The sequence below is a fragment of the Aythya ferina genome (assembly GCF_964211825.1).
Source record: "Aythya ferina genome assembly, chromosome: 1".
Taxonomy (NCBI): Eukaryota; Metazoa; Chordata; class Aves; order Anseriformes; family Anatidae; genus Aythya; species Aythya ferina.
The window spans coordinates 200,754,346-200,766,799 of record NC_140296.1 but is presented as its reverse complement, the minus strand read 5'-3'; the positions used below and the strand labels follow the sequence as shown (position 1 = coordinate 200,766,799).

The 12,454-nt window shown below is 39.4% G+C and overlaps 1 protein-coding gene across 4 annotated transcripts in view; it reads left to right on the top strand.

The window, feature by feature from the left end:
- CDC123 (cell division cycle 123) overlaps nt 1-12,454 on the top strand; it is a gene marked incomplete at its 5' end in the record, with an annotated part of 34,839 nt that overhangs the window by 15,885 nt on the left and 6,500 nt on the right. For 2 of the 4 annotated variants that reach the window (XM_084517841.1, XM_084517843.1), the window contains 4 exons: nt 594-642; nt 2,665-2,740; nt 5,725-5,847; nt 9,554-9,582. In XM_084517841.1, coding sequence (XP_084373967.1) covers nt 594-642; nt 2,665-2,740; nt 5,725-5,847; nt 9,554-9,582 — 277 coding nt within the window. The remainder of the gene's footprint in view (nt 1-593; nt 643-2,664; nt 2,741-5,724; nt 5,848-9,553; nt 9,583-12,454) is intronic. The other 2 variants (XM_084517840.1, XM_084517842.1) reach the window with 1 other exon arrangement.

Genomic DNA, 12,454 nt, shown 5'->3' with positions numbered 1-12,454 from the left:
ATTCCCACTCTCAGGAGATTTCTAAGAGCATTTCTTAAGGCTCTTAATTTAGAAGAATACCATGCTGTGGAATCAGAAGTGTTGAGTGGCACTGTTTTGCATCTTTTTTTCACAGAAATGAAAATAATCCTGAGCTGCTGTAAGATAGAGTGATGCCTCTCAGTTGTCTGGTTTAGGAAGTTGAACTTCAACAACCTAATCAAGTTTCATTGCAGCATGTTTTCCTTTGTACTTTTAATGTTTATCTGGTTCTTGGAGAATACGATGATGGCAACATAACAATAAAGAGAAAAGGAGCAGCGCTGTTGAATCAAACAAAGGACTTAACAGTGAATAAGCACTTACACTAGCCAAGTCCCTGTCCATTAAGCACTTCCAAATTACACTAGATCAAAAAAGATGTTTTTTTTTTTTTTTCATGGTAATTGTGGAAAGGAGGTTTGTTACTGCCATACGGAAATTACCTGCTTTATACATCTTAGAGGTAATTTATCTGTATCTTTTGTAATCAACGTTTTGGGGTTAATTTTCCTCTCTATCGCTAAAATCTTGTATGTAAAAGCAGATTTTGATGCCTGTGACTTATTTTCCAGATTTATTCACTGTACTGATGATTCCCCTGACCCTTCCTTAGACTATGAGGTAAGACTCTTTGTATGACTTCTAGGTAATTTAAGTGAATTACGCACGGGCAGGCTGCCACTTGTACTTGGGCGTGTGCCCACAATACTTTTTGTTGTTTGTTTTAATTGTGTTGCTTGGGCAGTGTGGGGGAAGTCTGGTGAAGAAGTACAGGTCACAAGGAGTTCATTTAGCTACAGGTCAGAGATGAGCTCAGTGCAGACTTTTGAAGCTTCCTTGCAGTTCCCTGTAGGGTCTGTCAGGTTTTGCCAGGAAAGACAAGCTCGGTAGCTCAAAATCATATATTCTCTGTAATGTGCTTCTTGTGGACATCACGGCTGAGAGAGAAGCTGGCTGTAGTGGCTGGGGCTTGTAGCTGTTTGCTAAGAACTGAGATGGTCTATCAGATCTTGTTATATAAGCTTGTTCCTGCATTAAAATGGTAAGTTAGTGACTTAGAGATTAATAATGCTTTAAACTCTTCTTGTGGTGCTGTCGGTTCTATGATGGCATCTACTCATATATCTAATTTTAATGTAAAAATAACATTTTTCATCATCCTGTGGGTTTAAAGGCTTTAGAAAAGCGAATGCACTTTGTGTTTTTGAAGCGCTATCTTAATGTGCTTTAAAGACAGGCCTCTGAAACTTGCAGCAGTTTCATGTCACCTTTGATTACTGAGGTTTTTCTACTGCAGTTGATAGGTGTTGGGAGTTTCCAGGACCCGTGAGCAGTAACTGAGCCCTCCAAAGAATGGATCCATCTGAATGCTTCAGCTTAGGAAAAGCAGAAACTTGATGAAGTGCCAGAGAGATGCTTTAATTACCAGGCATTCTGTCCTATTGGCAATAATAGTTTGGTTACTATTTCTATCTCACGTCCTTATCTGAACCAGTTTGTACCTCCAAAGGCATTGCAGAATTGCGCTTGGGTGTGTACCAGAATAGAGGTTGAGTTGGTTAAATTTAATTCTGTTCATCAGCTCTTTTTACTAGAGAGCCACTTCTGCCAATTCCATGACAGATTTGTTGTGCTGTACAGCAGGACTTTTTGTCTTCCGTGCTGTATCATTAATGTAACTTGGAAGTTGTTTCATAAATAATTTCTCATTTAAATACTGGACAAAGAGGAAAAGCACAGGATAATTAAGGTGAGAAGAGACCTCTGTAGTTCTCCAATCCATTCTCATGCTCAAAGCTGGGTAAACTGAGATCAGTTTGGGTTGCTTGGTGTTTTCTCAAATCTGGTCTTGAAAACATCAGTGGATGGAAGCTGTGCCACCTCTGTGAGGGGGCTATTCCAATGCTGGCCTGTCCTCATGGTGAAAAGGTTTCTTCCTGTGACCAGTCTGAACCTTTCTTCTTACAACTTCAACTTCTCATCCTACTGCCAAGGGCTTGGTAGTGTTGCTTGGCCTTGCAGCCAAAAGAGAGAGAAAATTTGAGAAGAATACGCATAAATAATTAACATAATATAAATCTGGGCTGAGGTAGAATTTAATGGTAGATGAGTTAGAAAAAAGTGTCTGCCTCCTTCCTTCGGGTAGCCATAGAAAGCTATGAAAAGACACTTTTTGATAAGTTGTGGTGACCGTCTTAGGGAGTCAGTGCTGGGGGCAGAGGGCTTATGAACACAGCAGATGTATTCAAGGGTCTTGAAACATGGAACTCTGAATGTATACTGACACCGAGTGCTCCAAATGTGGAAGGAGGAGACATTGATTTTTTTTTTTTTTTTTCTGGCCACCAGTGTTGAGATATGTTGGGCTTCATAAAAGAGGGCTCTAAGTGGTAAATTAGTCTATTAGGATAATTTCTTTTTGTACATTCTCATTATGTATAAATTAGTATTAAGTCAAATTGCTTTGAAGTATTTCCTAAGATAACTATATGAACTGTGAGCTAAGATTGTTCTGTTTTCTTGTATCTGAATTAACGTCAGAGGTTGTCTTACAGCCAAACTGTTGGAAGATCTACAAGCTATGCGTGTTGACAAAAAATGACCGTTCTGAAACAATACTCTGTCATTTGTTTCCCTTTGTAGCTCGTTCTTCGCAAATGGTGCGAACTAATCCCTGGTGCAGAATTCAGATGCTTTGTCAAGGAAAACAAGCTTATTGGTGAGAATTGTCTTAGCGATGAAATTATTAGATGAAGTTCATAACGAGTTTCTCCGATTACTTGGATTGGTGCTAAATCTGAAGACGTTTCTTCCTTATTGCTCTCATTTCAGAGAATTAATGTTTCTCTTCTTTCTCTAATTTAAAATGTGTCATGCCAATTTTCTCTCTTCACGGTATTTGAAGGCCTGATGACAGTCTGTCCAAAATTACAGCGGGAATATTCTTGATTCTAATTGCTAATTCAGAATCTTCACCCGAAGGCTGTTTAGTAAGGGATTCCTTTATATCCAGGAGGTTATTGAATCGTACCCAACTTGCAGAATGAATACAGAGACAGTTGGGTATTTTGCTGATAAAATGTGACCACATTTGGATATTATATGCTGAAAGTTGTGGAGGTCAGAATGTGTCCACAGGTGTCTGAATTTGCATTATATGGAGCATAGCTTAGGCAAAAAATCTATTGATCTATTACTCTGGAAAAAAAACAACAAACCAACAACAAAACAAACTAGATATAGAATGTTTCAAATGGCACTGAACAACTAGGGTGTCCACAGCATGCAAAGAGCTGGAGGATGCATCAGAAGCCCTGTGAACACTGGAGGACAGGCAGATTGCATGAGAGCATGTGTGTTAGGCAGCTTTCGGGTGAATTTAGCTGAATTGTGCTCCTCTAGACGTATTGACTATCCTCTCCTGACTGTAACTGGAGCTTAGACACCTAGTTGCACGTACAGCTGCTTAAACTGAGGGGTTTAATTTCAGCCTTAGTACCATTCTGCAATTTGAATTCCCTTTTGGTGTGGTCTACCACGGAATCTTTAAAGATGAATGGAAATTTGAATAGCACAGGACTGATGCACACCTGTCCCTAACTACTCTGCCTGAACTCTAACCAAGGAATATCCTTCATAGGAAGGAAGGTGACTTTTGCTTTAAAATAAGAACAAATTTCTGCACTTTTTGTCTCATACCTACGTATTCACAAGCACCAAGATACATGCATGTACGTGGTCTGTCCAGGATTCCATGTGATGATACAGAGGTGAAGAGGTGTAAGGTATTTAATCCTCATTCTTTCTCCGGGCACCTTCTCAGCACAGTGACTGCGTGCTGGTACTGGCTGTGCCGTTTTGAACCTGTTAGGAGCTGTCAGCCATTTGTCTCCATCCTGTCCCACCATTAGGAATTTACTTCTTGTCCTTTGTCGCTTGGTCTGGTTGTTCTGTGAAGCTTCACAGGAAGTTTCAGGTTCATTTTCAGTTTTGGGATCTGCTAATCTAGGTGCTGTCAGCACTTACAGTTCTCAAACCCTTTTATATGGCTGTGCTTCCACACTCATCTTCCTGTTCTCTCTCCATTCATGCCAATTGCAGGGTTTGTGGCAGTTCTCTGTAACAGATTTTGTCTCGCTAATAGTGAAGACTATCCATTAATCCACTATTGCTTAAATGTATTGATGTAACTTTTCAGAAGTAGGAAAAAGCTGAATCTTGTCTTGTTTATTGCTGCTGGAACACAACTGGCAGAGGTACACGTTGCTGTAATAACCTCTAAAACATTTGACTTTAGATTTATCATAGAGTGTATGTATCCATAATCAAGAGAGAGAGTGAGTGATATTTACTTTCAAATACCCCAACGCATTTGTACTCTGGCTAATTAAAAGCTCTGCACATTTCATTAGTAGGTTTTGAAACCTTGGGAATCTACCAGTATGGGTTTTTCAGCTAGCACTCCAGCTGCATTTCTGAGCACCCTTCCAAGCTTTTTTCACAATATGTTCCCATGCTCTTAAAATTAATGAGCCTGTCAGTCAAGCAAAGGAGTGATACTTGCAGAGTGTAGTGAATGCTTTTCCAGTTAGACATCTGCATCCCCTGAGATGCCACCATCTCTTGTTTTTTTTTTTGATTTTTGTTTGTTTTTAGGCCTGAGTTAAGCTTTGCAGTGATATTAATAATTCAAAGTTCCACTGACTTCATAAACTTTGCTGTATACAAACTTCTTTAAAGGGCAGATCTCAGAAGGAAATCAGCGTTGTCCTACAGTACAACTTGATCTCTGTGCTTTGTGTATGGTTAAAATAGTGAACTGCTGTCGTTGATACATCTTCCGTGGGGACTTCTGGCTTTTTTTCCTCCATGAATAGCATACATTACTCATTCTCCAGTGATGGTGTAGGTCTTGATCTGACGTTTGTCCAGCAGGATATTGCAGTGGCTTATGTTGACATATCCTGTACAAGAACTTATGTCATTTAAGATGCAAGTGTATAATCCTGTTGATGTCAACTTGAACTATTGTGTTGTAGACAAACATATGTCTGACTGTCTGAAATGAAACACTTGTGATGTAATTGGAATAGTTTACCTAATGTCAGATGCAAGAAAGCCCTCAGTGAGGGAGGGCAAAGATATTAAGCTGTATGCCAGTCTGTTGATTCTAGGATTTAAGGCTTCACCTCTTGTGTCTTTTCAAACAGGTACACTCTATTCCACACTTAATAAATAGTTTAAATGAGAATCTTTATGGTACACTCAGTTCTATCATCTTTGGTAATGTGCAAACCTGGCCTCTCCTCCTTTCATTTTATGGTTCCAAACTCTGGTTTCTACAATTGATGTGCTGAACAGAAAAGGTTTTTGACCAGAGTAACTAGGGTGAATAAAACTGAAAAGACAGGACAACTACTGGAAACTTAAACTCGGGCAAAGATTCCTCCTGAAATTCTCTTAAGATAGTCAAAGCGTGTACATATAAAATGAGACTCACAAAATGTAGGGCAGAACTGTTCAAGGAGAAAGGTCACAATGACAGTGTTTCAAGTACTGGAGAATAAAGCCAAACAGCAAGTCACTGTTAATGGTTAAAACTTGGGACAATTGTGTTTTGACTGTTTGTGGGGTGGGTTTTTTCTGTTTGTTAGTTTGTTTTCACATCTAAAGCTCTTCATAATCTACTAAAATTTTTGACAGGTATATCACAGAGGGACTACACGCAATACTATGATCATATCTCTACGCAGTGTGAGGAGATCTGTCGATCAATACAGGAGTTTTTCAAGAAACACATACAGTATAAATTCTTGGATGAAGACTGTAAGTATCTTAACACTTCAATTATGGGGACATGGGCAGGGAAGAAGGGCATTTATAAAGGTTTTTAAGAAGATACTGCATTCGTGGTTACAAAGACTTAAAAATGAAGAGTCTACCTTTTTGAAGTTACTTTGCAGGATACTGGGAGGTTTGTAATTGCAAGGGCTTGCAGGACTACCTCTATAGAAATGAGACCTGTTGTCCTGTCCCCCTGCTGAGCCAGGCTTGTTTCCTCCACGGTGCACCAAGTCTCAGTGTGCTAAACTTCAGTTCACTGCTGGAGAACAAAGGAAAAAGTGGTACATGTCAATAAGAAATGATATCCCCAATATTTTAAGTCTGTGGATGTGCATCTCTCTCATTATAGCTATTGATCTCACAGGGCTTGGTTCTTTTTGACTTGGGAGAGTATTATATCTCTAGTGGCTACAGCGTACATTCAGAGTGGAGTTGTTCTTGCCTGACCATAGAACTGAGAACAAAAAACCCTGAAGGAAAAGGTTCAAGCTTTTCAGAAAAACACAAAAAAGGAGTGAAAGATCCCTGTCAGAGGACATAGTGTGTTTTTTGTTCATTTGTCTTTTTGCTTGTTGGCTTTTTTGTTTGTTTTTGAAGGTATTTCCCCCTTATACTTGTTTTTAAATAAGAAAAAATCAAAGTCTGAGTAATGGGTAAGAAATACTTAACAAGACATTAAATAAGAAGGAAAAGTAAGAAAAAATGTTTTAAAGATGTTTGCTGCTTTATTATTGTTGTATTTTCCAAGGAAAGGATTTAAGTTTCTTTTCAAGAAATCAAACAGACTTCTAGAATATTGATGTACAGAACTTTATCTGCTCAAACTTTTGAATTGTATTTGATGAGATTCTACTACACCTGAGCAGCCAAAGTAAATTGTTTCAGTTCTTATGTAGAGTCCTTTACAAATTTTATTGGAAATAGTTTCCTGACATGGTTTAGTGAGAATAAGATAATGTTTTTGTCATGATGTGTGATCAGGACTGGTGAAAAATATGATGAAAGAATTTAAATTGGTCTGGCATGAACCAAGCCTCGGTTTAATAAAATGCATAAACATAAGAATTGTCTGTCAGTTGTATTGTCTTTCATAAAGCTTTGACCACCCGACCTGTAAGTTTTGAGCATGGTAAACTATTTTGCTGAGTAACCAGGACAGTCAAATAGATCTGTTTGGACTTTTTTAGAAAGGATACCTTCTCATGCCAGTCTGTTTTACTGACATTCTTAAAACACTCTTAAAAATTTGTCTCTGCACAGTTCCTTTATTTCAGTTTGGACATAATACGTACAATTAGTATACTAATTTAACAGATCTTTAGCCCTAACATTTTGAAGTAAAATCAATCACACAGATCTGACGTTCTGATTACTGTTTTAATTTTCCTCTGTGTTCCAACATAATTTCAGCTCGTATGTAATCAACTGATAGATAAGAATTCAGGGCACTATTTTTAGAAATTGACGCCTAGATTTAGGCTCTGAAATGGCTGCCTAGTGAACTGAAAGATCTGAAGTGTTGTCCTGTGCAAAGTAAAACTGTGCCATCTGAATTACCTTCTGGGGAAAAGAGGTTTCAGGGTCACCTACTGGGATGGAGGTTTGTTAACCTTTTAGTCTTGGGCACTAAATGAGTGACCTGTCCTTCTGCAGAGAAATGCCATGCAGAACACATTTTCTGCCCTCTTTTTATCCCCCATACCTTCATTCATCCCCTGGTATCTTCCTTGATCCACTGTCTGGTAGCATATGTGTTGTTAACAATGAAAATCTGGGTTTACTTGTTTGTTTGCTTTTAAAAGGAAAGGTATTACAGCTCTTTCCCTGACTTCTTGCTTCGTTGAGGCTTTCAGAGCTGTTTGCTCTGCTTTTTCCAGTTGGTCTGGTAGCATCTCCAGATGGAAGAGTTGAGTCAGAGCAGCTGAAGCACTGCGGAGTCAGAGCAGTAAGATAACAGATGGGCGAGTGCTTTTTAAATACTTCTAAATGGTGATAGAACCCTTTAAAATCCTCTCATAAGAGCCCACTAAAACCAATCCTACAGACGTATTAATGCTTGCTGTAGGGTCAAGCCTTAGCTTACCCTCAGTTTTGAGCAGCTGCAGGTACAGTCTCACTGGCACACAACATGCCTGTTCTGAAGTGTTCCTTAAAGAACAGCGACACAGTTCAAGTTTTCCTCTCTGTTTACTGTTTGTGAAAGTCCCGAATGAGTCACCAACGTGCAGTCAGTCTTAATGGGGATGTAAATCCCACTAAATGTGGTCAGCCTCGGTGATTAACGTTCACTGCTGCCATAGGCTCGCCCCAAGCTGACAGCCGTCGTTCAGCCATAAAGCTGAAATGAGAGTTTTTCCATTAGTGAAATATGGCTAATGAGAGTGTGTGGCAAAGCAACAAGTTCAGCTGAACAGCTGGGGAAGAAATCTAGGGTTGCTGTGCTTTTCTTTGCATCGGTGACTTAGCCACCGAGGGCTTGTCTTAGTGAGAAAATCACAGCAATTAATCCTACAGCATCACTTCAAGTTGACATAACCGAGCTTGTGCAAAAAGCTGTGTGGATTTCTAGGCCATATGGCCAAAAAACAGTTACGTGATTGGCTTTAGCTTGGACTTGTGGTTTGCCCTTAGCGCAGCCAACTTCACACAAAACAGTAGGTTAAGCTGCGGAGTAGCTTTACGTGTGTGGATGTGATCAATCAACGTGTCTGCTATTGACAAGCAGCTTCCTGAGGAGCTGCTGAGGCTCAAGTGCTCTTCAGTCATATCCTGAGTTTAGTTTATATCTCATGGATTGGGAAATCTCTTAGTTAGCTGAACTATTCCCTCCCTTATTAACGAAGGAAGTGACAGTATAGCTTTGTCTGAGTTTTTTCTAAATTTGGCTTTTTTTTTTTTTTTCCCTGCTACTGGTACAATTTCTGCAAGTGGTCATGCCTGAATGCTTCTCTGTTTTCTGTAGCTGAATGGAAAGACAAAGATTTGTTTAACCATACAGTACAGAAGCTAATAGGTAGATACATCCACAAAGACTTCTGCTTAATTAAGCAATGGGACGGACAACAATGTAACAACGCAAGACAGCTTGACTTAAATCACTGAGCAGCAGAGTCTCTTTGAAAGAGCTGTTGATAATCAGTAGGTGTGCAGTATCTATCTGCAGTATCTGCTCTGTTTTATTTTAAATATAGCCATTTCAGGGCCACCTCATCTTCAGCGTGCCCACTGACTTCTGCCTTCCTACAACCTGTTTGTCTTATCTGCTGAATTCCTAATCTCTCTGAAGCAGGAACTTTCTCTTATTACATGTTTGTGCCACGTCTGGCACAATGGAGTCTTGATCTTCCCTTGAAATTTCTCAGTCCTGCTGCAAAACAAACAGCAGTAATGCAGAAGATAAGCCTCTCTTGGTGCTAAGAGTTTATCAAATGTTCTCCATTGGGGGAAAAATCAGCAGAACAAACCAGAATTAAATGGAAAAGCCTGGCAGACGCGCTGTCAGTGCATTAACAGTAGTTCTTGAAATTTTTCAACTTCCTCTTGGAAATGAACCTAATTCTGGCATGCAGTTCTGTGGATGTATTGACTTTGCAGATTGTGCCGTGTACACAAGTATCTGTTTAATTTTAGACATCTTCTGTGGAATTGTATATCTTTAAAGATTAACATATGTATTTCTCTTTTTCAGTTGTTTTTGATGTCTACAGAGACAGCAGGGTAAGTGAACAACAGATTATGTATGTCCTTGGTATTGAATTGTTTATTCCGTGGAAACTGCACCTGAAACATTACAGAGATGAAGCAAATAATAGCTTCATCTTCCTAGAAGTGGTCCTGGCAAAAAAAAGTAAAAACAAAAAACGTCAAAACCCATTACCTAGTTTTATCGTTCTCTTTCCCAGTTCCTTTTCAATGTTCTCTGCTGTCAACGGTAAGAGAATGATAGGATTAGGGGTGCAAGTATGTCTGTGCCAGTGATGTAATTATTTAGTAAATATCTTCTTCCAGACAAGTAATCTGTTTTAAAGAACATACCTTTGGCTTCAGCTGCAATTCTGTCTGAATTGCCTTCTACTGAAGGCAATTGAGTTTTCTTTTAAGATAGATACTTAATATTGTACAATATCACTAAACAGTTGTAGTGAAGCAGTACTTGTTATTAAGGCTCCCTCTGTGTAGTGCCTGCTGTAGGTGCTTTTGTCAGAAATGTATCTGAACACTCAGCCAGAATAACTGGGATATTTCAAAAATTAGGGGAAAAGGAGGATGTTTTGCTCACTAAAAAAATGCAGGAGATTCTTACCACTTTTTCTTCCAAAAATGATTTCTTTAGTGTTTTGTCCTGTGGTCAGCCCTATAGCACCTGAACTGATCCAAGCTAATCATTTCTTCAGACTGTCCTTCAGAGGTTAGCAAATAACTCTTCCTCTAGGTTACAAAGGGATGATCACTATAAAAGTATGAGTGTTGTGCGCTTGGTTTGAGGCAGATGGAAGCTAATTTTTTTTCTTCTCAAATTATTCCAGCCGTGGTTCCAAGTGCTCAACAAATTGGAACCCTGAACATCTGGATAGTGACAGAGCAGGGAGAAAAGTCCCATCTTAACTTTGCATGCTGATAGCTGCATTAATCACCTGCACCTTTCCTAATGTCGATGGAGGAGTAGGTCATATGAACTGTGCTCTAAAGCACACGCACACACACACACACACACACACACACACACACACACACACACACACACATATATATATATATATATATATATATATATATATATATATATATCTTAAAAGCAACCACAACCAAAAAATGCATTATATAGCCTTAAGTTTCAGTACCTGATTTTGGGATTAACATTAATACCTGAGAATTAAATATTTGTTTTAGCTGAAATTTATTTCCAAATCCTTATCTGGAAATGCAGAAAATGATGACAGCAAATGCTATATACTTTTTAAAGTCTCATTGTTTGCCTCATGTACAGGTAAGGGATTGAGAAGAGTCTTTGAGGTCAGTTAGGAGTATTTTTAGTAAGTCCTGATTATGACTTTGAATGTTGCTTGGGGTATTTTTTAATAGTGTAATAGTAAGTCATGCCATTGTTTGCAAAACAGAAAGAAAATAAGAATACGTCATGTGAAAAGTAACTACCGTATTGTTACTCAGCACAGCTTTTCATGTAAGTACCTAAAATCAGGCTGCAGGCTGAAAACAGCCATGCTGAGTGGCAATGAAATCTACCTGCCTGGACTCAAATCATCAAACTTTAGGATGCTGTCAGCCAAAATGAGAATCAATGCTTTAGCATCTAACCAAGTTCTGCTTTTGGGTACTCTGCTTCACAGCTGAAGCATGAAGACAGATTATTCAAGTAAAAGGTTTCAGCCTGTGTGATCTCAAATGAACAGTGTTTCTTCATGTGTCAGGATAAAATATATCTGTTTGTAGCTATCTCTTGGCGCCTTTTACCCTCAGGTCTTGTAAACTGCCAGATAGCCCCGTGTGTCAAGTCTTCCTCCTTTCACACATGCTTTTGTGGTTTGCAACTGTATTATTCATTGCTCCCTTTGTGTGTGAGTTACAGGCAGCAAAAGAATATTGAGTGTTGCTGGGTCTGATTAATTTCCAGAGCCCATGCTCTTCTTTGGGCTGGTTGCATGGCAACCTCACCTACAGAATCAGAGAAATGTCCAATGTCTGCTTATTTTAAATTCTTTCAACCCTAAATATTCAGCTTGGACAAGCTTGTTCTTTGCTGTAGTTGTGGAAGAGAGCAAACCCCTCCACATGCTTTCTTTAGTTACTCGAGAGGCTGCAGAGTGCTCTGCCACAAGGCCAGCTCATTGTGTCAGAGGATGGCATAGGATAGTTGCCCTATTGAGAACAACTTTTTCTCTGGCTGCCTCTCCTGTTACACTCTCTTCACCAAGCACGTCTGAGCTAGCACCTGGCTTCGCAGACCAGTCATCTTTCAAGGAAGAAAAACCATCATGCAGTCTTCAAAGCCCAGTGAGCTGGAAACCTAGCCCTGAAGAAGTCATAATGCAAGACCAGTGGCCTCTCTTCATTTGGATACCTTTCTTTTTTTCTGCTAGCAGCGTGCATCGTTGTGCAACAGCTGAGAAGCCTGAGACTCAGCTCTGCTGTTGCTCCTTTTCTTATCTCTTACAAGTCTTACACCTTGTAACCATGTCCAAGACAAGTTACCGTATTAAGACGAGGAAAAGCAAAATAAGTGGCTCCAGACCGCTCCTAGTTCACAACTCTTCTTGTTAAGATGCAAACTAGTGCTAGCAGCTCTGCTCTAGAGCATTGTCACCGTGCATGAAGGTGCAGCTGGAGTTAGGGAAATGTAACAGTTTGGTTTGCGTTTTATCTATCTTTTAACTTCCTTTAAACAGTCTCTGTCATAAGCACTTCCTTTCAGCAGCGTGCTGCTTAATGCTTCAGTAAAACAAAGCATGAAGGTGTCATGGTATGGTAAATCTAGTGGTTCCTGTTTTAGGATGAGAGAAAAAAATCTCACGTAATACATGTTTTTTTCTCCCTCCAGGTATGCACAACTTTGCTTCTCTGGCTTGTGCAT